Raw genomic sequence first — 27,823 nt, 5'->3', positions numbered from 1 at the left:
ACATGTGTTCCAGTAAGTTCTGCAAAAGCATTTTAGCAGAAAAATGCGAGTGTAAAAGCTTTTCTTGTGCAAAACTTTTTTTCCTCCAAACTGCTCTGTAGTAAGTTGACAAACCGGCAAACTTCCGGTGAAAGATTCTGACCTAGTTCTACAGGCAATTAAGGCTTCATTATTAGTAAATCTTCCTCTGGATCAGTGTGCTTCTGATAGAGCGCGCGAGGTCACCCAGCCAATGATTCCGCCGTTTCCGGCTTCAGGGCCCATATACTTTCAATTCACACTATTCATTGACAGGGCGACTTCACGGGCTGCTACCAATTGTGTGTGTTCCCTACTGTTATCACTCAGTGTACCCGACTTACCATCCACCGACACGGGTACCTATGACGTCAACGGATCAGGGGCCTAGCTGTAAAAGGAAAGGCAACAAATGCAAATTCAAATGACATTCAATACTGTTGTAAAATGACCACGGACAACTGGAAGTTTTAAAATATTTATCTAAAGTTCGTTTTCATCAAGCATCAAACTTACAAGAATAAGGCAATCAATAACCAAGATAATGAAAAGTACATAACTATAGAGAAATAAAGTCAGGGTAATCATTCAAATGCAAATATGAAAGGCAAGGGAAATATGCTATGCATTCAAGGCAAAAACTCTTTAGAAAATTTAAGTAAGGCTGTTCTAGACCATATCAGAAAATGACAAACTGCAATGCAAAATATGATTTCTAAAAGGTAGGATAGCATAGGAACAATTTAAGAAAATATGCAATTGACTTTAAGATTCAATAGTTTGCGGCAAAAGCATGGAAAATCAACATGTGCAAGATGTCACTTTATTAAAGCAAAGACAGAAAATAGAAAGGTGCAAGTTTAAAGAACTTAGAGCAGTATTTACCTAGACTGGTGTGGAAACCAAACCCTGGCCACGGGTCAGTTTAAGGACAGGAAACCCTCAAGGAAGGATACCCCTCAAAGGACAGCAGGTGCAGAATGGACACCCAGGACAGGACAGGATACCCTCAGATTAGGAATCAGGACAGGACCTCAGGACAGGACAGCAAACCCTCAGGACAGGACAGCAAACCCTCAGGACAGGACCGCTCAGGACAGGACCGCACCCGCAGTTTGGAAGCAACGCCTGCGCTCCACCCTCTCTGCAGCTATCGATCAAGACCCCGATTGGGTCAGCGAACTCCCAGCAAAGTGCTTCACCAGCACTTTAAGGTTCAGTAGAATCTTAGTCTATGGTCAATTTCAGACAGAGTGCTCCGCAGCGCTCTGTATCTTCAGTCACCTATTGAGTACGATGGGTCAGTGACAGGTCAGCTAAACCAGACAAGTCGGACAATTTCCCTAGGTGAACCCAGGGTAGATATACTGTTTTGGGACAGGGTACCACCCCCCAAATGTTGCAAAGTGTCAGAATCCCCAATTTCAATTGGTCCTAAGGTAGGATTTGGGTAATACACCAATCATAACACACTATTTGGATGCTTCATTTACATATCTGGGTACCGCCTAGCGAGATTGGGGTTCCCATGAGAAACTGCAAAGAAATACAATGACAATTGTACAATGTAGCTGAACAGGGACATGTGACTCCGCTCAGCCGAGTTCGCAGGTCAGTTCTCAGGAGCATCTTGCCCATCACTGCCAGCTGGCTAAGTTCCATCAGCCAAGGTTGTCAGGTCCCCGAAAAGTCGCACATGCGCAGAAGGGACCTCCAAGATGGCTTTCGGTATAGACAGACCCCCATTTCCCGCGGTACATGAAAAGCAAGCGAAAACAAATTAATACATAAAAATAACATTATGAAAACACATCATTTGGTTTTGTACTTTCAACTTATCACTATACTATAAAATATACTTATGCAGTCTAAATGTTAGCTACATATAACAGGCACAAGAGCAGTGGCACGAGCAGTACCACGTTACTGGCAAAGCTATGTATTACGCATGCGCATAAATTTCCCTCCAACTCTGCAGACACGTCAGGACACGTGAGTGTGACTGACGCATGTGCAGTAACTAAATACAAGCAGCGGCCATATTTTACGGACATGGATTAAATGCATTAGGAATACACATAGGCAAGCTTCATAAACTTTGCTTAAACTAAATATAAACGTTAGTAAGACATACAAATATTCCCTTGTTACACATAAACGAGGTTCATGAATACAGCAAGTCGCAAAATATGCGAAGCTTTGCTTCATCAATCCCCTCTTTGATGATATTTACTATCATCACAACATTTTAATGGAACCAGATGCCAACTTTCTTTCACACTTTGTACAACTCTATCTCTTCCAGCAATTTCTCCAGTTTTTCCCTTTCAGTTTTGGTAGGGTGAGAATTCTTCACCTTTTTATAGATCTGATTATTCACTTCCTCCAATTCGAGCTCATCCACACTTCGTTTCACCCCTCTTGCATTCACTTCATGCTTTCTGGTGTGTTTACGGCATTTGCAACAGACAAATATGAAAAATAGGATGAGACCTATAATTCCAATTGGCATCAGTACCTTAAACAATAAGCCTTTACCTATACTAGCGAACCAATGACCTACATTTGAGAGACCATCTACCAGTCTCTTCCAGGCACTATCAACCTCGAGTGGTCTGAGTTCCTTTGCCAAATTAGTAATGTTTCTCACATATCTTTTGAGCTGCACACTTTTGTTCGGAATATAAGTGCAACAATGTTGCGCCTTCAACATCCGGCAGACTCCGCCCTCTTTTGCCAATAAGGTATCAAGAGCAAGTCGATTCTGCAAAACCATTGATCTGATCGCAACCATTTCGGTATTGACCAGCAGAAATCCATGAGCTGTCTCAGTCGACAACACATCCACTATAGTGGACAATTTGCAAATTCTGTGAGTGTTCAGAACCACTCCCACTCCAGGTATCAGTGCACTGAAAATACTACCCATTATTTCACCTATACTTTCTCTTTTACTACGCACTAAGCCATTAGTATTTTCACTGCTTCCAGCAACTCCATTCACATGGTATATTTTCGGGAAGACAATGCCAAAATAGCAGCTTCCATACCAGTGATCCAGCAATTTGAAATAAGCCTTGTCCCCACAAATATAATAAATTCCAGGAAACACAGGCTCTGACCCATTTTTGAAACCCCAACCTCCAATTACCTTGTAATTATGTTCGCATTCACTGGAACCAATGAAAATGTTATTATAATAGCTAGTCTTCTCGCGGTGAAGACATAACTTGCCTTTCTTTTCAAAATCCAGCAACAGAGCAGGACCCGCCCCACCAGTTGAGGTGCCTTCCATGTTCTCTGCCCACCTTGGTCTTTTCTGACATTCGTCATTTGCTTTCTTTTGTATTTTAATTCTCCTTTTCTCTGCCATGTTCAGGAACATCTTTTCCTGCTCACGCAAAGAACAAGTCAAGTTATCTCTGTGTGCTTCACCTATGTCAATATCACCAATAGTCAGGAAATAGTCTCCCATGTATCGTATTACGTCACTTTTTGTATGTACAGGATTCAAGTTCCCACGTATAGGAAGCTCAGAGAAGATCACGTCATTATTAGAGTAATAGTACTTTAACGGTCCTCTTTTGTAAAATAAACTAGCTAAAATGCTACAGGAGATTCCGTATGTCAGCGGTAAGTGATGGTATGTCACGCCTTCAGCTACAGAAGTAGGTAGCTTCATGCAGACATAGCAATCTTCAATTTCCATAGTCTCTACATAGTGTATTAATAAGTTTGCGAAAACATTTAAGCGTGTCCTGTTTTTAATTCCATGATAATGTAGTTCTCCCTCATCTGATGCTTCTAAGTTTTGTTTTGTTTGTCTCAGTGCTCTCTCATGTCTAGCTATACTCTGTGTTGTCAGCTCTTCACTGTCAGTATTTACAATTTCAGTAGGGACAATATTAGTATCTTTGCTTACAGCAAAGGGAATGAAAATTGTTAGTCCTATCCAGAGTAATATCAGGACAACTATACTACAGACACAAACCTTGCAGCAAGTTTTGCAACCGCTGCGACTAGGTCTACCATTCACGTTTGAATCAGACATTTTGGCTTCAGAAGAAGTTTCTCAACCCCTCTTTGTGTCTCTACACAAGTATCACGGTGGCTCTTCTTCCTCTTCGTCAGAGTACTCAGGGACGGGCTCTCCGTCGCTTACGTCAGTGATATCGAGATCTTCAAGTTCTTCTAACACAAGTGTCCATTCAGGTGACTTGTACTTTTTGTTTTGTCTCTTTATCCGATCACTCCTTCTTTTGGAAGTGTCTTCTGGTTGTTCTGCTATGCGAGCACTTCTCCTTTCTTCTGCACGTTTTTCTTCTACTGTTTTTATTCTCAGTCTTAATTTCTTTATGTATCTAGGCTCAAGATGCTTTCTTTTCTTAAGTCTTTTTGTTGGTACTTGAACTTCGTTCCCTTCTCTTGCCCTTTTGTTCTCATTAACTGTTGGCAATTCTGTCTCAGTTTCTTCTTCTTCTATCTGACTAATTCCAGGGCTAGCATCTGTTTCTTCTGCCTGGGTACTAATCTGGCCTTGTTCAGGTAAATTGTGTGTTTGCTCTTCAAGTGTCTCTGACTCTGTTTCCTGAACACGTTCTTCTAATTCTATCTGATCCTGTTCAAGCACTTCGATCTCTGGACTTTCTTCTGCTCGAACTATTACACTATGTCTAGTCTGTCCCTTCCCGATATCAGGTGTCAGTGGAGGAGTATCAATCACTTGTTCTGTATTCCCCTCTTGTTCAGGATCCTTCACTTGTTCAGTATCGGGCACCGGCTCTGCAGCATTCACTTGTTCTGTATCAACCACGTGCTCTGTCCCTGTCTGACCTTCTCCTTCCTCAGTTTTGATGTGAATCTCAAGATTCTGAGGTTCTTCGCCTGTGCCTTGCTTTTCCTCTCTAGTCCACTCTCTACCTTCCCAAAGTCTCTCACTTGTTCGAATGGGGTCTTCAGTGAGATCAATCAAGGGAATCCACTCCTCTGGCCATATGCTTGGCAGCTCGTCTTCAGCTACTTCCGGCTCAGCTCCTTGGACCCCTTCAGCAGGCTGGGCTCTTGGTAGTTCGCTGTCAACTATTCTTGGGCCAACGTCTGCTGATTCTGCAGCTCGACTGGTACTGGGCTGTACGTCGTCAGCTACTTCCGGTCTGGCTCCTGCAGAGTCCTCTGCTGGACGTCCTTCTGCTTCAGGCACCTCGTCTGGTGGTACCTTCTGGGTGTGGCTGGCGTGTACCCAGCGTGGAACTCCTGCACACTTTACTGCTGTGGTAGTTACCAGGATCACCTGACGTTTTTCTCCCCACCTTGGCTCCAGGCAGCTCTTCCGAGTATGCTTCTTTATCTTCACCCAGTCCCCCGGGACCAGTTTGTGGAGAGGAGTCGTTGGATTGAGGATGGCGTCTTCTCCGATCTGGCGAGAGATAGAACGCACTTGGTCACCCAATCTCTTGCAGTATTCAAGCACCAAATCATCAGTAATACTCAACAGTTTGCTTCCAGGCACCCATGCTTGTCTCATCACTCTTCCCATAATGATTTCATGGGGACTTAGGCCTGTTTTGCGATCAGGAACACTTCTGAGTCCCATCAGGACCAAGGGTAGGGCCTTTACCCAGGTCAGTTTAGTTGCATCACACAGTTTTGCTAGTCTGTTTTTGATAGTTCCATTTATTTGTTCCACTACTCCAGAAGCCTCTGGACGGTAGGCACAGTGAAGCTTTTGTGAAATTCCAAAGGCCTTACAGAGTTCGTCGATCACTGCATTCTGAAAATGTGAGCCTTGATCTGATTCAATAGTGACTGGAACCCCAAACCTAGGTATCAGTTCTTTTAATAAACACTTAGCTACTGTTTTTGCGTCATTTTGGGGAGTAGGGAAAGCTTCCACCCACTTTGAAAATAAACAGACCATGACAAGGACATATCGTTTCCCTTCACAACGGGGCATGGTGATGAAATCAACCTGTATCCTTACAAAGGGACCCCCGGACCTCCCAATTTTTCCCAGTTCCACCACAGTCCTCTTCCCTGGGTTCATCTTTTGACATGACAGGCACCTCTGGCAGAGAGACTCTGCTACTTTCCTGAACTTTTTACTGTACCAAGTCTGTTGGAACACTAGAATCATGGCATCCCTACCAATGTGTGATCCTTCATGTATCAACCTCGCCATTGTGCTAAGTAGGTGTCTAGGCAACACAGGCATACCAGTTGGACCTAAAATGACACCATCCACACGTCTTGGTCTACACCCATCGTCCTTCCACTTCTCTCTTTCTTGCCAAGGTGCCGCCTGCTGCCACTCTTTCACTTCATCCCATGTAGGAACTTCTTCAAACACCTGAAGTTGGCAGCTGGTTCCTGGCCCCCCTCGTTTTGGATTTACGATATACCGATCTCTTGCGCACCATTGGGCCACTCGATCAGCATAATCGTTTCCCAGTGATACCTTGTCCATGCTCTTCTTATGAGCAGCACATTTTACCACTGCCAGTTCCTTTGGTAACTGGATTGCCTCTAAAAGGTCCTGAACAACTTTTCCATTTCGAATAGGGGTACCTGATGACGTCAGGAACTCCCTCTGTAGCCACAATTGGCCAAAGTCATGCACAACCCCATAACAGTACTGACTGTCAGTATACACTGTTATGCGTAAGTTCTTCCCAATTTGGCAAGCTTTTATCATAGCAATCAATTCGGCTACTTGTGCAGACTTTATGTGATATAGGTAACCGGCTTCTTCAATTTTCTCTAAGGAGACTACCGAATAGGCAGCACTCAGGCCTCCTTGTTCATGCCTTAGACACGAACCATCCACAAATAGTTCCTTATCATGCACAGGCAATGGCGTTTCCTTTATGTCTGGGCGTGGCTTGGTGTTGAATTCTGTTAAGTCTATGCAATCATGTTCATCATCCACCCCCCCTTCCATATCCTTTGGGTCGGGGAGCAAGGTGGCTGGGTTCAGAATACTGCACCTAACAATGTTTACATTTGCAGCACCCACAAGAATCCTCTCATATTTAGTCAGCCGACTAGGGGTGAGATACTGAGTTTTTGTTCTGGTCAACAAAATTACCACTCCATGTGGGACATACACAGTTACCGGATGTCCCATGACAATGGACTCACTCTGCTCTAAACTTGCGCAGGTAGCAGCTACTGCTTTCAGACAACCTGGTAATCCAGCAGCCACTGGATCCAGGGTGGCAGAGAAATATGCCACAGGCCTTCTTGTTGTGCCATGATCTTGTGTCAGGACTGATAATGCACAGTTATCACGAGTGTCACAGAATAGGGCAAATTCTTTGGAATAGTCTGGCATTCCCAATGCAGGGGCTGTACACAGACAATCTCGCAGTTTCGTGAAGGCTGTTAAGCTTTCATCATCCCACTCTACAACATCTGGTGTTCCTCTCTTGGTCATTTTTATCAAGGGCCTAGCTAGGACTGCAAATCCCAGAATCCACTGTCTGCAGTATCCTATCACTCCCAGGAACATTCTGATCTCTTTCTGAGTACGGGGTAACTGCATCTTTTGTATTATTCTCACTCTTTCTGATGTCACTTTCCTGACCCCTTTCTCTATCTGGTGCCCCAGATATTTCACTGATTTTGCACAGAACTGTAATTTGTCAGGGGCCACTTTATGTCCCTTCTCACACAGGTGATTCAGTAAGGCAATGGTGTCAATCACACAATCCCTATGACTTTTAGACGCCACCAAGAGGTCGTCTATGTATTGTACTAAGACAGATTTCCCAGGTAAGACCAAAGTTTCCAAACATTTTTTCAAGATCTGATTAAAGATAGAGGGGCTCTCTGTGTACCCTTGAGGGACCCTGTTCCAGCAATACACGTGACCATTGAAGGCAAATGAGAAAAGAAATTTGCTATCTGGATGCAAAGGAATGGAAAAGAATGCATGACACAGGTCTATCACAGTGAACCACTCAGCATCCCAGGGAATCTGATACAGAATCACTGCTGGGTTCGGGACAATAGGGCAGCAGGGGACTACTATCTTGTTGACTTTTCGTAGATCCTGCACTACTCTGTACTTACCACTAGGCTTTTTAATGCCCATAATCGGGGAGTTACATGGGCTACTCATTACTTCCTGTATGATGTTTCCTTCTAGCAATTTCTGTATTTCCAGAGTAACACCAGCTTTCACTTCTGCATTCATTCTGTAGGGTTTAGTATTGGGGTATACTGCATTGTCCTTGATGGCTATCTGTATGGGGTCCACATTTTTCATTAACCCTACATCTTTCCCCGTAAAGTCTCACACCTCTGGCTTCACTGCTTCTTGGAGTTCTTTCGGTAAATCCTGCATGGTCATTCGTTTAATTTCCGAGTCAGGGCGGACTAACATTATTTTATAAATGCCGTCTTCATCTGGGGTCTGAATTTCAACACCCTTTGGTGTGCAAAAGATGGTACAGTTCATTTTGCACAGCAAATCACGTCCCAGCAAGTTCACTGGACTGGTGTCGCAAACGACAAATCTATGCATTTCCTTAAAGTTTCCAATTGAGATCTCCATGGGCTTGGTAACAGGAGTACTAATCAATTGATTAGATACACCCACTACTTGGATGGCTTCTCCCGAGAGGGGTAGGTTTGGAACGTCCACTGTTCTTACAGTAGAACGGGTAGCGCCAGTGTCCAACAGAAAGGTGACATCATTTCCGTCAACCTTTCCTTCAATGTATGGTCCGGACTGGTCTACCAGCAAGGAGGCGCCAAGTACGCACTCCTCGTCCTCCCCTCTCAGGCCCCGTCAGTACTGGTCATCACAAAGGAAGGTATCATTTAATAGATACTGCGAAGTTGCTGCATTTCTGTTCTCATTGCTTTCCCAGACTTCTATCTCATCTCCCTCTGCTTGTTTTCCCTTGTATACCTGCTTTGGTGCGCGGGGCACCTGCACTGTCTTTACCTGTGGTTGAGTCTTTCTTGGTCTTTCTTTCTGCGTCTGTGGAGTTAAATCAGGTGTTTTGGGGTTATCATCCGGCAAGTAAGGACACTCGTTACGCCAGTGTCCAATTTCGCCGCACTGATGGCAGGGAAATTTCTTCATAGCTTCCTCCCTGCTCATTCTGGGCCGGGGCTTACTTCCTCCCCCACCCCCAGGACCTTCGTTCTTAGCATTTTTGACCATGGTACTCAACTGTTTTTCCTGCTGTTCTGCGAGCTTCACCTGAGCCCACATCACCTTCTCCTTGAGAGCCTTTTTCTTTTCTGCCATTTCGTCCTCGCAGTACTTTGCGTACCGCAGGACCTCATCTACCTTTTTGGTATGCCAACAGATTTTATTATCTTTTATCCACTGACAAATTTCAGGCCTTAACCCGTTTACAAACCTGTAAATGAAATGCGTCATATCCTTCATCTCGATGTTATCTATACCACTGTATGTTTTAAACACCTGCAACAGCCTTTCATAATAGGAGTGCACTGTCTCCTCTCTTTCCTGCGTTGTTCTATCTATCCTGGTCCAATCAGTTTCTTTCGCTGGCACCTTATTTTTCAAATGCTGAATCACTTGTTCATATTTTTTCATCACTTCAATTGACGGCTCCCCTGTGGCGGAGTCCCTCGGGTACTCCTCACTAGGCCAGCCTATGCCTATTTTACACTCGGTCCATAGATCGACCGGGACCACAATATCGAAAAACCCATCCAGGTCTTTCCACAGGCATTTTTGCACCTTTACGAACCTTTCCACTTGCCGGTACCATTCAACCGGCTTCTCGCGCAGTTTCGGAAAATCATTAGTAAAGGACACAATATCCTGTCTGGACCATGGAACGTGCACATACCTCCCACCTGGCACTTCACGCATGGGGCATAATGTTTCAGGCTTGTCTACTTCTCTTAAAGGGAACTCAGGGGTAGCTTGTCTGGATCGAGCCTCATCTTTCTTTCTTGCCCATCTGCTTCTCCACCTTTCCACGTCTCCCTATTTTTGCAAAACTGCAAGCAGCTCTTTAATCTGCACCTTCTTCCCTGACACATTCAGGTTCTCTAAATCCTTGTCTGAGAATTCAGCTCTGTAAGGCTTTTGTAAGGGCTTGGATCTTGAAATATCTACCCCCATACTAGCTGCGGTGTCTGTCAGCTTTTCGTGAAGCACCCTGGTACTTCTGGTAAGGCTTTTACACATAAACAGCAATTCTTCTTCAGAATAGGTGTTTAATCTGTCTAACCCCACATTTCCTGCCATCAATTCCTCTATTTCTACCCTTAGCTTGTAGAGGTCTAAAGGTTTCGTTTGCGGAGCCTGTTTTTCTAAATCACGACTCCAACTTTCAATTTCTTCCGGAGTTACCAGAGAAACACTCCTAGTACCTGTTGCTGATTCTAATTTAATTTCTTTCGCATCAAAAGGGTTATGCCTCTTCTGCACTCCCTTCCCGTTCTGTTTGTTCGGCAGGTCCAAGAACACAACTTCAGACTCGCACTCACTGGACTGATCGTCTATCAGTAGGGGCTCTTGCCTCGGCGGGGCCATTATCGGGTTCATAACTGGAGGGTTCGAATTTCCTTGACTATTCCCATACAACGGGACTACTGGTCCGATCGTTACCGGAATAGTCAAAGCTTCAGGACTAGTGTTTAACTGGGAGATTTTCTGAATTATTTCTGTCCTCTGTCTAGCTAGGGCCTCTTGCTCCCTTTCATCTAGTACTCTTCCTAATGTCCGGTCAGGTATCATCTGTGGGGTCAGGTGAGGGGTAAGACTCGGGGCAGTAGGATGCGTTTCACTTGGTCCTCCACCATAATTTGGGTTTGGGAACAAAGTTCCTGCACCAAATGACCTGCGCTCTTCCCCATATGGAGGTTGCAAAAAGGGCACTCCTGAACCTACTGGTTTTTCTTCGTTTTCATACAGAGGTCGGGGAAAAAATGTTCTTTCACGGGAATATTTTTCCTCTGAGCTCACGGACATTCTAGGATATATATCGCGTACCTCTGCGGGTCCGGGGTTCTCAAAATAGGGCAACACCTGGCCACCTCCCCCCCTACATAGGGATCTGTCCTCCTCCTTAATAGATGGACGCTGGGGATTCTCTCCTGCACTGGAAGGTCGGGCTCCCTCATTATAAGGGGGCGGACTTCTCGTAAAGATGTCATCTAACAATTCATCGTCCGACTCCCCAAGGGCCCCCCAATGCTTACTCTTTTCTGTCCTTTTCTCTCCCCCAGAAGGGTTACCTGCTGGCATCATGGGAAACAGACCCTCAACAATCATGCTCTGCCTCCACTGTTTCATCCTCTTATCCCTGGTCTCTTGTTTCAGCCTTGGATACCACTTGGTCAGACCTTTGTCCATTCGGGGTTTCTCCCTTTCGAAAGCCTCAATTTCCCATTCCTCTAATGCCTCATACTGCGTTAGTCTCGGTCTGGGATGTAATTCATTCATTCGGGTTCTCAAATTAAATAAAATCCTACTATTGAAAGTACCGTCTAACGGAAAAGCCAATATTCCGTCATCTTTTGTGTACTTTACCCAATTCTCCAACCACACACAGGTGTTGTACCCTCGGTCAAACATCATGAATGAGGCGCGAGTATTCGGTGGCGGGATAGTAACGCCCTCTCTAGACTTAATCGGTTTGTCCGTTTTAAAGTAATTCTTTACCCTACTTACAAGGGACATTTTTCTCTTTGCTCCGTACATAATATCGTATCTATTAGCTTTCCACTGATCCCTTTCAAACCCTTGGTTTCTTGGATCCGGTCTAGTCTCTGGACAATACGAGTGCCACATACAATTTTTACGCTTAACTCTGTTTACAAAATCACTTCCAATCAGAACGCGTCTTGCAATTCCGTGCGACCAATGAGGTGTACGCGTTCAAATATTTTCGGCCAATGGGTGCGCGGCCCCTTCGTGAGACTGTTCTCACGCTCCGGCGCTTCACCCCTCCTTTACAATTCCAGCCCCGCTACCCGCCCGCTGCTTCTACCAATCCCAGCGCGGCACGGAGTGACGTCAGAGGCGCTTCGCGACTGACTCCCTCCCTCCACAGGGTAACGGAAACTTTCTTTCCTTTTTAAAGTGCTCAGTGCTTGGTTATTTTACAACAAATACACATTCGCCACAGTGCTCAAGTGTCTAGACAGGATAGCTTTGTTTTACTGCAAGTAAACTACTTCCATTTACTTTTCACGCGCTGCGGGTAGATCTCTTCCGCCTACCCTTCACTCTAGCATCGGTGAACCTGTTATTCCCCTAAACTCATCCACTTCTCCGGGATATATCCGAGTCTAAGGTTTCCCAGCGGACCCCTCTGCTTTCACCCTAGCTCCGAGGAACCTGCTACTCTTCCGATGTGACCCTTACTAGGTTACGCCACTATGGGAAGTTTGCCAATGAACCTCGTTACTGACATTTATTCACACATGTATTCAGAAAACCCTAGTTAGTGCTTCCCGGTTATCCTAACCTGCACCTAACTTTCCTTAAGCCTGTGACCTCAGGACAATGGATTCTATTCACCACTTGCCCTTTCAATTCCCCGGGGAGTTCGGACAACACAATACGAGACGGTTTACAAATGCATGGATTAATACATATAACAATATAAGAACAAGAATAATAATGAAAAAACAATTCATTGATTTCAGCAGCGTATTCACAAGAGAGTGATCGGTCCCCTCGGAACAGCCGCTCTTATAGCAGCATTAATGTACTAGCAGCTACCGACTTAACTAGTCTAACTAGTCCTACCTAACCTTTAGCTAGTCCCTAACCATCCTCTGATCTACCAGAAAACTGATAGAGCGCGCGAGGTCACCCAGCCAATGATTCCGCCGTTTCCGGCTTCAGGGCCCATATACTTTCAATTCACACTATTCATTGACAGGGCGACTTCACGGGCTGCTACCAATTGTGTGTGTTCCCTACTGTTATCACTCAGTGTACCCGACTTACCATCCACCGACACGGGTACCTATGACGTCAACGGATCAGGGGCCTAGCTGTAAAAGGAAAGGCAACAAATGCAAATTCAAATGACATTCAATACTGTTGTAAAATGACCACGGACAACTGGAAGTTTTAAAATATTTATCTAAAGTTCGTTTTCATCAAGCATCAAACTTACAAGAATAAGGCAATCAATAACCAAGATAATGAAAAGTACATAACTATAGAGAAATAAAGTCAGGGTAATCATTCAAATGCAAATATGAAAGGCAAGGGAAATATGCTATGCATTCAAGGCAAAAACTCTTTAGAAAATTTAAGTAAGGCTGTTCTAGACCATATCAGAAAATGACAAACTGCAATGCAAAATATGATTTCTAAAAGGTAGGATAGCATAGGAACAATTTAAGAAAATATGCAATTGACTTTAAGATTCAATAGTTTGCGGCAAAAGCATGGAAAATCAACATGTGCAAGATGTCACTTTATTAAAGCAAAGACAGAAAATAGAAAGGTGCAAGTTTAAAGAACTTAGAGCAGTATTTACCTAGACTGGTGTGGAAACCAAACCCTGGCCACGGGTCAGTTTAAGGACAGGAAACCCTCAAGGAAGGATACCCCTCAAAGGACAGCAGGTGCAGAATGGACACCCAGGACAGGACAGGATACCCTCAGATTAGGAATCAGGACAGGACCTCAGGACAGGACAGCAAACCCTCAGGACAGGACAGCAAACCCTCAGGACAGGACCGCTCAGGACAGGACCGCACCCGCAGTTTGGAAGCAACGCCTGCGCTCCACCCTCTCTGCAGCTATCGATCAAGACCCCGATTGGGTCAGCGAACTCCCAGCAAAGTGCTTCACCAGCACTTTAAGGTTCAGTAGAATCTTAGTCTATGGTCAATTTCAGACAGAGTGCTCCGCAGCGCTCTGTATCTTCAGTCACCTATTGAGTACGATGGGTCAGTGACAGGTCAGCTAAACCAGACAAGTCGGACAATTTCCCTAGGTGAACCCAGGGTAGATATACTGTTTTGGGACAGGGTACCACCCCCCAAATGTTGCAAAGTGTCAGAATCCCCAATTTCAATTGGTCCTAAGGTAGGATTTGGGTAATACACCAATCATAACACACTATTTGGATGCTTCATTTACATATCTGGGTACCGCCTAGCGAGATTGGGGTTCCCATGAGAAACTGCAAAGAAATACAATGACAATTGTACAATGTAGCTGAACAGGGACATGTGACTCCGCTCAGCCGAGTTCGCAGGTCAGTTCTCAGGAGCATCTTGCCCATCACTGCCAGCTGGCTAAGTTCCATCAGCCAAGGTTGTCAGGTCCCCGAAAAGTCGCACATGCGCAGAAGGGACCTCCAAGATGGCTTTCGGTATAGACAGACCCCCATTTCCCGCGGTACATGAAAAGCAAGCGAAAACAAATTAATACATAAAAATAACATTATGAAAACACATCATTTGGTTTTGTACTTTCAACTTATCACTATAAAATATACTTATGCAGTCTAAATGTTAGCTACATATAACAGGCACAAGAGCAGTGGCACGAGCAGTACCACGTTACTGGCAAAGCTATGTATTACGCATGCGCATAAATTTCCCTCCAACTCTGCAGACACGTCAGGACACGTGAGTGTGACTGACGCATGCGCAGTAACTAAATACAAGCAGCGGCCATATTTTACGGACATGGATTAAATGCATTAGGAATACACATAGGCAAGCTTCATAAACTTTGCTTAAACTAAATATAAACGTTAGTAAGACATACAAATATTACCTTGTTACACATAAACGAGGTTCATGAATACAGCAAGTCGCAAAATATGCGAAGCTTTGCTTCATCACTTCTGGATCCAAGTTCTGTGAGAGAAACACTCAGCACATAGGGCCAGATTTAGGAAGCCAAATAGCGACCGCAAAAGCCGAAATTCACAGAATTTCAGCCTTTGCCATCGCAATTTGGCTTTGAGAAATGTAGGTAAGATTTAACCTTCTCGCAAAATAAGGACTCGCAAAAATTGTGATTCCTTATTTTGCAATTGATTTTAAGGAATCACAAATTCCTTAAATGCAATGTAAGAAGCACAAAAGAAAGTGCACTTTAGCCTTAAGGAAACGCTAATTACCACCAACTTCAAGTTGGTGGTAATTAGCGATTTCCATATAAAAAAAAGCTTTTTTGCTTTTTTTAAAGTGCCATGTGGCACACCTTCATGCTCTTAGGGCATGTATGTGCGCCACATGTGCACACATGCACAATTCAGGGGTGCAACAGGGTGTCCTTTTGGAACCCTTGCACCCTTGAAATTGCGCCCGGAATTTGCGAGTGCCTCTTGGTTACTCGCAAATTGCGGGTGCAAATCCTATTCATTCCTAAGGGCCTCTTGGCACATAGGAATGAATAGGATGGTATTCATTGATTGCGAATCTCAATTTGCGATTCGCAATTAAGGAATATTAAGGAATCGCAAACATTTTTGCGATTCCTACCTACATTAAATTTAGCGAACCCTTAACCCTTTAAGTGCTGCCGTCGGCCAACGGTCGTCACGGGCACTACCTCCCCAGTGCTGCGTGCGACCGCTGGACGTCCAGTTCAGCACTGGATAATGGACAGCGCAGCACTGGGGAGGTTTATTTACGAAGCTCCTAAGGTGTTAATAGCGAATCTGTAAAAATCGCTATTAAGGACTCGCTAAATTGAATTTACCTACATCTGGCCCATAAAGCCTAAAATATGCACGACATTTAAGAAGTTCGGGCCACATGTAGAAAATTTAAGAATTGCGACTTCCACTGTATATTCTTAAACATGTATATTTTTTTTTACATTCTCATAGGGGCAGGGGTCCCCTGGGGAACCCTTCCTATTTGCAAATGATTACCATAATTCAGTCGGAGAATATTCATAAATAGTACTCCAATTCGGTATTTGGAAGGGACGCCCTAAACATGCCCCTTACAAATACCGAATCGCTAAACCAAATTGCCATGCGGTAACAAGTTACCCCCAGATGCATCAAGAACCCATTTTGCTATTCCTTAATAGTGAAAAATAGCGATTCGCTATTAAGGAATAGCAAAATGCAATGCATGAAGAAATCACTAAAAAAATAGCGATTTTTTAAAATTCCTTAATTGCGACTCGCAAATTGCGAGTCGCAATTAAGGAATACCTCCCAATTAATTCCTATGGGCCTGGAGGCCCATGGGAATGAATGGGAAGACATTCTCAATTTGCAATTCACAAGTAGCGAATCGCAAATTGAGAATGCGATTTCAAGGGTGCAGGGGTGTCCAAAGGACACCCTGTTGCACCCCCTGAAATTGATCCGTGCACATATGTTGCGCACACACATGCCCTTAGGGCAGCATTTTTCAAAGTTTTTGCAAATTACCATGAAGTTCAACTTCATGGTAATTTTCAATCCCTGTTAACGAAATCGATATTTTTTAAACTTTAATGCATTGCATTTAAGGAATCTCAATTTGAGATTCCTTAAATGCAAGTAATCGCAATTTTGCGATTTCCTAATTTGCGATTTTTGCATTTGGGATGATGCATCCCAAATGCAAAAATACCGGTCGCAAAGGGGCAGATTCTGAGAATCTGCCCCTTTGCGAGCGGATTTTACCTTGATGCATCTATGCCATAGTGAATTGCATTTGCACATGAGAAAAAACATTTTTTGCGGTCGGAAACAGCCCGATCCTCAAAATGTTTTGTACATATGGTCCATAGTTCCCAACACTGGAGTTTTGAATTTACAATATTTTCCCTTACGTCCTCTCTTTATTTTTCCTATCATTCAGTTGAAAGAGTCAAAGCTGCTGACGTCAAGATAGTTGCTGCTCTTGGAGACTCCCTTACTGTAAGTTGTCATTTGATTATTTTTCTTACTAATTTACAATGTGTTTCCTCAAGTGTAGTGATACATAATTTGTAGCTAAAATTAGTATATCAGTTAAAATGTTTCGGTTTTGAAAGTGGCATAAGTCGAGGAGCTTTCTAAATTCAGAAATTCACTATCATATTGATCAGCAACATTTCCAAATCGAATTTATGAATGGACGATTTTAATCCATTCTAAAATCATTGAGGGTAGTGTATATTTTTAAATTGTGCAATCCTGTAGTTCCGTGGTCACTTAGGTCTTTATTTAGAGGTGCACAGTAATGTGAAATGCAACAATGGATATGTTCTCTAATCCAAAGTTCCAGGGCCCAAAGGTTTGTTCAGAAGTCTGTGGCTGGGCTACTAAATGGCAGGAGTGCCAAATGCCAAAAATGCCTAGTCCTTATTTCACTTCATGCATCTTTCATTCACCACCAGAGACCCTTGGTTCCTTTATTGTACTCTTGCAGGTTCTTTTACATTCCTATGTTCTACCTTTGTCACTGTTTTTCTGTCTTTCTCCTTCTTTCCTATTTTTCTGTTTTTCTTTTACGCTTTGTGATACTCTGATAGGAAAAAAGTGCCAGCCCCCAAAAACGAGTTCCATGGTGCTCCATCCTCAACCACCGGCTCAAATTAAGTAATGAGAGAGGCATTGTATGAAGTAGTGTGTAAGACGAAAGCATATTGATATTTTCAAAGAATTGTAACTAATACAGGGGTCATCAAGAGTATGCAAAATTATAGTAGTAAACAATTGCATTAATCCTCATATGGTAGTTTTTATTTTGCGTTCTTCTGGTATATAATGCCTTTTTCCTACATATAGTCCTCTTGTCTATTGTAAGCTTTGTTTCAAGTAAGCAGTAACTGCTGATTTACAATTGGTTATCATTTCTATGTGTATTCATTTGTTCTGTTGTGTTTGGAAGGTGGTGCCTGTGTGTATACCAGTTGACCTATATTTGTTTATTTATTGTGTTTAGTGTAGCACTCTATGATACCTCTCAGTAACCTTTGCTTGCAGTTAGAAGGTGCAACTAGATATCTGAAAAGTGAGGCTAGCATCCAATTGTACTTCAGGGCGACCTTTCATTTTAGTTAAAATGTCAGTTGAAGGACAGCCAGAAAAGGTTCAGCTTGCAGGGTTTTCTTAGCTTTATGTTGTTATTTGTGTTTGACTCTTAATTTCAGGTTAATGATGTTTGAGAGCCTTGATTCTTCAAGGCCCTGAGGTTTCCCATTGTGTTTCACGTGGATGAAAGATCGATTATTGATCTGATGGACTGACAGAGAGCAAAGATCTATGTTGGGGGTGTAGTGAGGCATTATCTTCTTCAGGAAAATTGGGCCCTTGCCCCTGTAACCTTTGTGGGTGGTACAAAGAATCTTACATTTAATCTTGGCATCTGCTGAGAGCCAGTGGAGGTCTTTAAGTGTAGGTTTGATGTGGCCCAGCTTACTGAGGTTAAGGCACATTCTGTCTTCTTGGTTATAGAGCTGTTTTATCCTGGCAATAAGTATCTTGGGTAGACCAGAGCAGATCGTGTTACATTGTTCAGTGCATGCCAGGACAAGCGTGTTCCTAATCTAAATTCTGTGTTCATTTTAAAGGTGTGGGATTTTTACATGGAAGGGAGAGCTGCACAGTTACTCTGTTTGCCTCGCAACCCTTTAGATGTATTGTGTGGCTAATAAGGTCATACGCTGTGCACAAATGAAGGAGGATTCTTCTGTCATGTAAGGAAGTGTGAGTTAGGTGCTTCATCAGTCAGAAGTCATTGGTGGACGAATGAAACGTGGCTTAGTTTCACATACTCTTGTCATTTCTTTGACTCTGCTGCAGAAAGGATGTTTGGAAACAGGCCAGAAGATGGCTGACACAATCAGGTCTGCTGTTGATTTTCTAGGAGATGGGTTGATGATAATGTCTTTCAGAGGGCTGAGAGCTATTCCCATAAGGAGGTTTGTGTTCATCAAGCCAGTTGTGTCCATCGCAAAAGTTGTAATAGACATAAGCAAGAGTTATTTCAGGCATTATATAACTAACAAAACGGTATCGGAGGGCTAAAGGGACATTTAAAGACCCGTCTAAGTTCTATCCCCTTGAAGGAACAACATGAACAACAAACAAACTTAGAGGTCTAAATCAGAAACCTGATCTGAATATCTTTCAAAATACCTTCATGTCTAAAAAGTACAACAAGATAAAGAAGTGGCTAACAGTTATGAACAACAGACCAGATCGCCAAGAAAAGGGCCACCTGTAATTGCTAATCAAAACCCATTATGGATTCCCATCAATAACTTTTATGGATCAATGTTTTCATTTGGTAATCCTGCCAGGGTATTCTGTCTCTTGATCATTGAGACATACGGCATACCCCCATCTTTGGCATGGGGTAATGACCTACAATTACTAGATTAGACCAAATGATGATGATCTGATGGGAAAGTGCAGTGCAAAAAAATGAAGATGAATGTGATGGTTAAAACAGGATAGGGAGCTTTAACAAAAATTACTTTATTGGGCATAAGCCCCTTCCTTGTTAAAAACAAGAACAGTGCAACAACATAAACGCAGTTTAAACAAATAGCTGCGAGAGGACCAACATGTTTCAGCCTATTATGGGAGGAAACCCAAGGCTTTCGTCAGGGTCTCTGTTCTCAAAGAATGCTACTGCCAAATTAGTGAGAAACGTGTGAAAAAATTATAATAAAAAACACACAAGTGAACTAATAACAGTAAAGGATATATTTCTCCTATATCTGTTTCAATTCCTCCTTGGCACCTGGTGTGATCTACAACAACAAAAACATATGTGGACCCTTATTAGGTTCAAAGGTCTGTTAAAAACGGTAATCTATTCATTAGTGTTCAAGATTTTCAAGTACTCACCCAGTGTGCCCGGGGAAAGGACCTCACCTCTTCCTGGACCTGGCTCAGGTAAATGTGAGACCCCGCTCTGTAAGGACAAGACAACCCCTACACTTAGTATAGATAGAGCGAGCCCTTTTTACCCTGCTCTCTCTATTAATAATGCTTGGGGTGCACCAATGTGTCTTGCACATAGAGCCTGACTTCCTGGTATAAACTTATCACCCAAGAGAGTCCTCGCACCCACATACAACTTTCTAGCTAGACTTTACAAAAAATATTTTAGCATATGTAGTTTAAATAAACTCAAAAAATGATTGCCAATACAGCAAAAAGACCTTCTGTCCCCTATTCAAGGCTGACAGATAAAAGGGGCCAAACTTTTAATGAGACAACCATGAGGTAGTTGGCTTGTTTATCACTATTTAATGTTAACCAAGTCCTCATAAAACAAGTGCCAAAAAACAGCCCATACTGATTCTAGAGCCTACCTGTCCGTCGTTGTCCCAAACGATGACTGAGTCAGGGAGAGGCATTGGGCTGCTCGAAAGAGCCTCTATTTCATACGTTGAGACCAGCTTAACTCGCGTACTCTCGCGAGATTTTGATGGACTACAGAATGATGTCACCAGACCAGGAAGGAATAGTTTTAAACAACCGCAGCCTGATTGTAATTAAACATAGTGTTGGAAATAGCAAACAGAAAAGGGAAACATTTCGTAAACTCTACAGGATGATGTCACCAAACCAGGAAGGAATAGTTCAAAGCAACCCCAGCTTAACTCGCGTAATCTCGCGAGATTTTGACAGACTACAAAATGATGTCACCAGACCAGGAAGGAGTAGTTTTAACCAACCACAGCCTGGTTGTATTTAAACATTGTGTTGAAAATAGCAAACAAAAAAGAGGGAAACATTTCCTAAACTCTACAGGAAGGGTTAGGAAAAACAGATTGCGTATACCGGGATATAGTTGTTAAAGCAAACAGTGTTTACCGATGACATCTTTAATCGCGTGCTCTCGCGAGATTTCAAACGGACTACAGGATGATGTCACCAAAACAGGAAGGAGTAGTTCTAAAGCAAACCCAGCTTAACTCGCGTACTCTCACGTGATTTTGGACGGACTACAGGGGGATGTCACCAAACCAGGAAGGAGTAGTTCCAACCAACCACAGTATCAAGAATGGTACAAACCCCAGATCTTATGAAATAGGAGCAAACTACAGAGTAATGTCCCTCAAATAACAGCTATAGTTAAGCAGAAAATAAGCTCAGCTATATGCACTCAACAACTATCGTCTCTTGCATCTTCTGAAAGTTATAAAGACACTTAGTATGGTAGTCTTATAGGTATCATAGAATGCTGCAAACACGTTATAGTGATAAAATAACTCCAACTGTTAAGAACAACATGGAGTGGAATCACATCTTACTGACAGGGTGGTCATAATCATTGTAAATTGAACCACGGAATATCATCGTTGAGCCCAATCCTGTCAGTGCGTAATTTGAAGACCCATTTCTGTTCCTTATAAAATAGGAATTTTGATATATCACTTATATGTGATGGAATAAACGGTTTCTCAAGAACAACCCACATAAAATCTGTTTCACTGTGGTTGTGTTGTAAAAAATGTTTAGTTAATCTTGAGACATCTTTTCTGCAACGAAATGTGCTTTTATGTTCTTGCATCCTCACTCGCACCTTCCTGGTGGTCATGCCTATATAGCGTAAATTACACGGGCATGTGATTTGGTAGATCAGGTTAGTGCTGTTACAGTTAGTAAAGTGTCTCAACTGCCAAGGGTGGTCGGTGCCTATGTCGATGCTTGTTGTCTTGGTCGTTAAAGGACAGACCGAACATCCCCCACATGGATGGTGTCCCATTACGGGAGGTAAGTCCCACAAGGTGCCCACCTCTCTGGTAGAAGTTTCTCGAGGACGGGTGTGTATCAGGCGGTCCCTTAGATTGCCCGACCTCTTAAATGCAAAAAGGGGAAACTCAATCTTATCATTGCTACTGTTTAGTATGCGCCAACGACGCCTAATGATTTTCTGGATACAATTGGATTTAGTATTATAGGTAGTAACCAGAGTCAAGCGATCCAGTTTGGTCTTCTCTCCTTTCGGTTCAAGAAGTGCCTCACGATGATTGTTGGCTGCACGTTTCAACGATTGTTTGATGAGTTTCCTAGGATAATGTCTACTGGTTAGCTGTTCCGATAATTCCTCTGCATGATGTGCAAAAGTTTCTGGAGTTGAACAATTCCGCCGAACTCGGAGGAATTGCCCAAAAGGCAAATTATCGCGTAGGGATTTGGGGTGCTGACTCTCGTATAGGAGTAGCGAATTTCTTGCCATCGGTTTTCGATACAATTCACTTTCGAGACCAGTCTCCGTCGTGTAGATGGAGAGGTCCAGAAAGGAAACCTTCTCTTTGCTTGTTTCGATGGTAAAGTGTAAGAAATCGTTCTGATTATTCAGCCACCGATGGAAGTTTGTAACTGAATCTATGTCCCCTCTCCACACCACTAGAACATCATCTATATAGCGTTTCCACCACAATATAGACGAGAAAAAGGGGTTAGTTGGATTTAACACTGTTGTCTGTTCGAACATATGGACATACAGGTTTGCTAACGAAGGAGCAAAAATGCTGCCCATGCTCGTCCCTGAGACTTGATGGTATACCGTGTCTTCGTACCTGAAAAAATGTCCTTTCATAGCTATGGTGGCTAAAGACATAATGAAAGGTACAGGGGTGATAGAGTCTAGTTCAGTGTCACCCAGGATGGATCTGATGGTCTCCAAAGTCTCATCCTGGGGGATCGAGGTATACAGGGACTCGACATCTAGGGAGACTAGATAGTCTGTCTCCTGGTTGAAAGGGATATCCGGGATCACCCTCAGGACATCTGTGGTATCTTTCAGATAAGTAGGCATAGTGCGCACTATTGGTCTGAGGAAGTGATCTACAAAAGCCGAAAGGGGCTCTAGAACTGATCCTTGGCCAGAAATAATAGGCCTCCCTGGTGGTGGTCTCTGAGGTTTATGCACCTTAGGTAAGGTGTAGAAGTAGGGCATAATGGGATGTTGTGTCTGTAAAAATTGGGACTCTAAAGGAGTTATCCAACCTTCTGTTAAGGCTTCCTCTGTTAAGAATGTAATCTCATTCATTAGTCTTGGGGTAGGATCTATAGTGAGTGGCTGGTATGCATTGGTGTTACTCAGCTGTCGAAGGCATTTAGTCCTATAAGTCTCCACATCTTGTAGTACAATCGATCCCCCTTTGTTGGCAGGCTTGATAATTACTGAGGAATCCTCAGTTAATGTTTTCAAAGCTTGTCTCTCCATTCTGGACAGATTATTATAGCCAGACTTAGGGGAGATCCAGATTTTTTCAATGTCATCTTTGACCGCCTGTTCAAAGGTGAACACTTGGGACGGTATGGCATGTGTTGGAGGTAGGAAAGTAGATTTGGGTCTTAGGCCGGTATTGACATCTCTCTCCAAATCAGACTCCTCATTACTTCTATTGTTAAAGAAGTAATGTAGTCGCAGTTTCCGAACAAAATTGGGCTAATTCAATCTGGAGTAAAAATGGATCGCCATTATCTGTCGTCACAAAGCCCAACCCTTTATTAAGAACCACTTCTTCAATGGCAGACAAGGTTTTCTTACTTAGATTAATCACCAAACTAGTCTCAGGTTGTAAGCCTACTCCTGAGCATTCTGTCTGGTGTGGCTCCTGGTCCCGGTATGAGGACCTGCCGTATCTTCCCATTGGACCTGTGGTTGTCCTTGTGTTTGTCTTCTTTTGCCCCGAGATCGTCGGGGGCCAAACGGTAAAAAAGGCTGATTATTGTATTGTGGGTAGCCTGGAAAAGGGCCCATTGGTGGCTGGAATGGCTGCTGAAAATTGCCCGGATGTCCCCACGGTGCTGGAGGCCACCACATTTGTCCTGCCATGTTATACTGTCCTCTATGGTTCTGATATCTACCAGCCCTACCAGACCTACCTCGGCCGCCACCAGCAGGTGTTTGTGGATTGGAAGCTCCTTGGTCACTGCCAGAATCAGAGCTATACCCAGAGTAGTCGGATCCATACATACGCCCGTTGCGACTGAAGTCGGGGGCTTTATAGTTGTCACTCGTGTATGGGTATATACGTTCAAGGTTAAACTTGGCCAAGTCCTTTTTGAACTTATCTACCTTAGTCTGCAAAATGGGATAAAAAAACTCCTTGTTTGATTTATCTGACTCGTCTTTCTGTTTCTTAAAGGCTGTCGGGGTAACTGTAGCGCGGATTTGGCCCTCGAGGGTTTGTATTTCCACTAAAATGCCATCTGCCACCCGCTTGGCTGTACTGATAATTAGTATCAGCCAATTGCGGGTGCAGCGCCATTCCAGCCACCAATGGGCCCTTTTCCAGGCTACCCACAATACAATAATCAGCCTTTTTTACCGTTTGGCCCCCGACGATCTCGGGGCAAAAGAAGACAAACACAAGCACAACCACAGGTCCAATGGGAAGATACGGCAGGTCCTCATACCGGGACCAGGAGCCACACCAGACAGAATGCTCAGGAGTAGGCTTACAACCTGAGACTAGTTTGGTGATTAATCTAAGTAAGAAAACCTTGTCTGCCATTGAAGAAGTGGTTCTTATAAAAGGGTTGGGCTTTGTGACGACAGATAATGGCGATCCATTTTTACTCCAGATTGAATTAGCCCAATTTTTTCGGAAACTGCGACTACATTACTTCTTTAACAATAGAAGTAATGAGGAGTCTGATTTGGAGAGAGATGTCAATACCGGCCTAAGACCCAAATCTACTTTCCTACCTCCAACACATGCCATACCGTCCCAAGTGTTCACCTTTGAACAGGCGGTCAAAGATAACATTGAAAAAATCTGGATCTCCCCTAAGTCTGGCTATAATAATCTGTCCAGAATGGAGAGACAAGCTTTGAAAACATTAACTGAGGATTCCTCAGTAATTATCAAGCCTGCCGACAAAGGGGGATCGATTGTACTACAAGATGTGGAGACTTATAGGACTGAATGCCTTTGACAGCTGAGTAACACCAATGCATACCAGCCACTCACTATAGATCATACCCCAAGACTAATGAATGAGATTAAATTCTTAACAGAGGAAGCCTTAACAGAAGGTTGGATAACTCCTTTAGAGTCCCAATTTTTACAGACACAACATCCCATTATGCCCTACTTCTACACCTTACCTAAGGTGCATAAACCTCAGAGACCACCACCAGGGAGGCCTATTATTTCTGGCCAAGGATCAGTTCTAGAGCCCCTTTCGGCTTTTGTAGATCACTTCCTCAGACCAATAGTGCGCACTATGCCTACTTATCTGAAAGATACCACAGATGTCCTGAGGGTGATCCCGGATATCCCTTTCAACCAGGAGACAGACTATCCAGTCTCCCTAGATGTCGAGTCCCTGTATACCTCGATCCCCCAGGATGAGACTTTGGAGACCATCAGATCCATCCTGGGTGACACTGAACTAGACTCTATCACCCCTGTACCTTTCATTATGTCTAACCCTGGGCGTAGTGTGCGTAGTGGGGCTCCGCGGAGCTACGCGAAGTGGGCGCAAAACTACGCCCACCCGCGCACTCCGCGTAGCCCCACTACGCGCCGCCCGCCTCCCTCCCGCCCTCCCTAAATATGCAAATAAAAGGATTTAAAGGTTTTAAAAACACTTACCTGTCCGCCGCGTCCCGGGGCTCCCTCTCCCGTCCCTGGAATCGCGCCGCCGCCATTTCGGATACTAATGCGCATGCGCGGGCGGCCGCGCATGCGCATTTCTCATGAGAAATGCGCATGCGCGGCCGCCCGCGCATGCGCATTAGTGTCCGAAATGGCGGCGGCGCCATTTCAGGGACGGGAGAGGGAGCCACGGGGACACGGCGGACAGGTAAGTGTTTTTAAAACCTTTAAATCCTTTTATTTGCATATTTAGGGAGGGCGGGAGGGAGGCGGGTGGCGGCCGGCTACGCTCCGTCTGCGGAGCGCGCGTAGTGCCGCCTGGCTACGCCCGCTATGCAAAATGCGTAGGAGACGGCACTACGCGCATTCCGTGCACGGAGCGTAGCTGGCCGCCCACCCTTAATTATGTCTTTAGCCACCATAGCTATGAAAGAAAAAATTTTCAGGTACGAAGACACGGTATACCATCAAGTCTCAGGGACGAGCATGGGCACCATTTTTGCTCCTTCGTTAGCAAACCTGTATGTCCATATGTTCGAACAGACAACAGTGTTAAATCCAACTAACCCCTTTTTCTCGTCTATATTGTGGTGGAAACGCTATATAGATGATGTTCTAGTGGTGTGGAGAGGGGACATAGATTCAGTTACAAACTTCCATCGGTGGCTGAATAATCAGAACGATTTCTTACACTTTACCATCGAAACAAGCAAAGAGAAAGTTTCCTTTCTGGACCTCTCCATCTACACGACGGAGACTGGTCTCGAAAGTGAATTGTATCGAAAACCGATGGCAAGAAATTCGCTACTCCTATACGAGAGTCAGCACCCCAAATCCCTATGCGATAATTTGCCTTTTGGGCAATTCCTCCGAGTTCGGCGGAATTGTTCAACTCCAGAAACTTTTGCACATCATGCAGAGGAATTATCGGAACAGCTAACCAGTAGACATTATCCTAGGAAACTCATCAAACAATCGTTGAAACGTGCAGCCAACAATCATCGTGAGGCACTTCTTGAACCGAAAGGAGAGAAGACCAAACTGGATCGCCTGACTCTGGTTACTACCTATAATACTAAATCCAATTGTATCCAGAAAATCATTAGGCGTCGTTGGCGCATACTAAACAGTAGCAATGATAAGATTGAGTTTCCCCTTTTTGGATTTAAGAGGTCGGGCAATCTAAGGGACCGCCTGATACACACCCGTCCTCGAGAAACTTCTACCAGAGAGGTGGGCACCTTGTGGGACTTACCTCCCGTAATGGGACACCATCCATGTGGGGGATGTTCGGTCTGTCCTTTAACGACCAAGACAACAAGCATCGACATAGGCACCGACCACCCTTGGCAGTTGAGACACTTTACTAACTGTAACAGCACTAACCTGATCTACCAAATCACATGCCCGTATAATTTACGCTATATAGGCATGACCACCAGGAAGGTGCGAGTGAGGATGCAAGAACATAAAAGCACGTTTCGTTGCAGAAAAGATGTCTCAAGATTAACTAAACATTTTTTACAACACAACCACAGTGAAACAGATTTTATGTGGGTTGTTCTTGAGAAACCGTTTATTCCATCACATATAAGTGATATATCAAAATTCCTATTTTATAAGGAACAGAAATGGGTCTTCAAATTCCGCACTGACAGGATTGGGCTCAACGATGATATTCCGTGGTTCAATTTACAATGATTATGACCACCCTGTCAGTAAGATGTGATTCCACTCCATGTTGTTCTTAACAGTTGGAGTTATTTTATCACTATAACGTGTTTGCAGCATTCTATGATACCTATAAGACTACCATACTAAGTGTCTTTATAACTTTCAGAAGATGCAAGAGACGATAGTTGTTGAGTGCATATAGCTGAGCTTATTTTCTGCTTAACTATAGCTGTTATTTGAGGGACATTACTCTGTAGTTTGCTCATATTTCATAAGATCTGGGGTTTGTACCATTCTTGATACTGTGGTTGGTTGGAACTACTCCTTCCTGGTTTGGTGACATCACCCTGTAGTCCGTCCAAAATCCCGTGAGAGTACGCGAGTTAAGCTGGGGTTGCTTTAGAACTACTCCTTCCTGTTTTGGTGACATCATCCTGTAGTCCGTTTGAAATCTCGCGAGAGCACGCGATTAAAGATGTCATCGGTAAACACTGTTTGCTTTAACAACTATATTCCGGTATACGCAATCTGTTTTTCCTAACCCTTCCTGTAGAGCTTAGGAAATGTTTCCCTCTTTTTTGTTTGCTATTTCCAACACAATGTTTAAATACAACCAGGCTGTGGTTGGTTAAAACTACTCCTTCC

General features: G+C 43.7%; 1 protein-coding gene across 1 annotated transcript in view; it reads left to right on the top strand.

Moving 5' to 3' along the window:
• The window catches only part of LOC144781259 (phospholipase B1, membrane-associated-like), a 211,649-nt gene that overhangs the window by 30,522 nt on the left and 153,304 nt on the right, over positions 1-27,823 (top strand). The window contains exon 4 of the mRNA XM_078660002.1: positions 16,801-16,859. Within this exon, the coding sequence (XP_078516128.1) occupies positions 16,801-16,859 (59 nt within the window). The remainder of the gene's footprint in view (positions 1-16,800; positions 16,860-27,823) is intronic.

This window comes from Lissotriton helveticus, chromosome 9 (assembly GCF_964261635.1).
Source record: "Lissotriton helveticus chromosome 9, aLisHel1.1, whole genome shotgun sequence".
NCBI lineage: Eukaryota > Metazoa > Chordata > Amphibia > Caudata > Salamandridae > Lissotriton > Lissotriton helveticus.
Note: the sequence above shows the minus strand (reverse complement) of the source record. Positions and strands in the feature narration are given on the sequence as shown.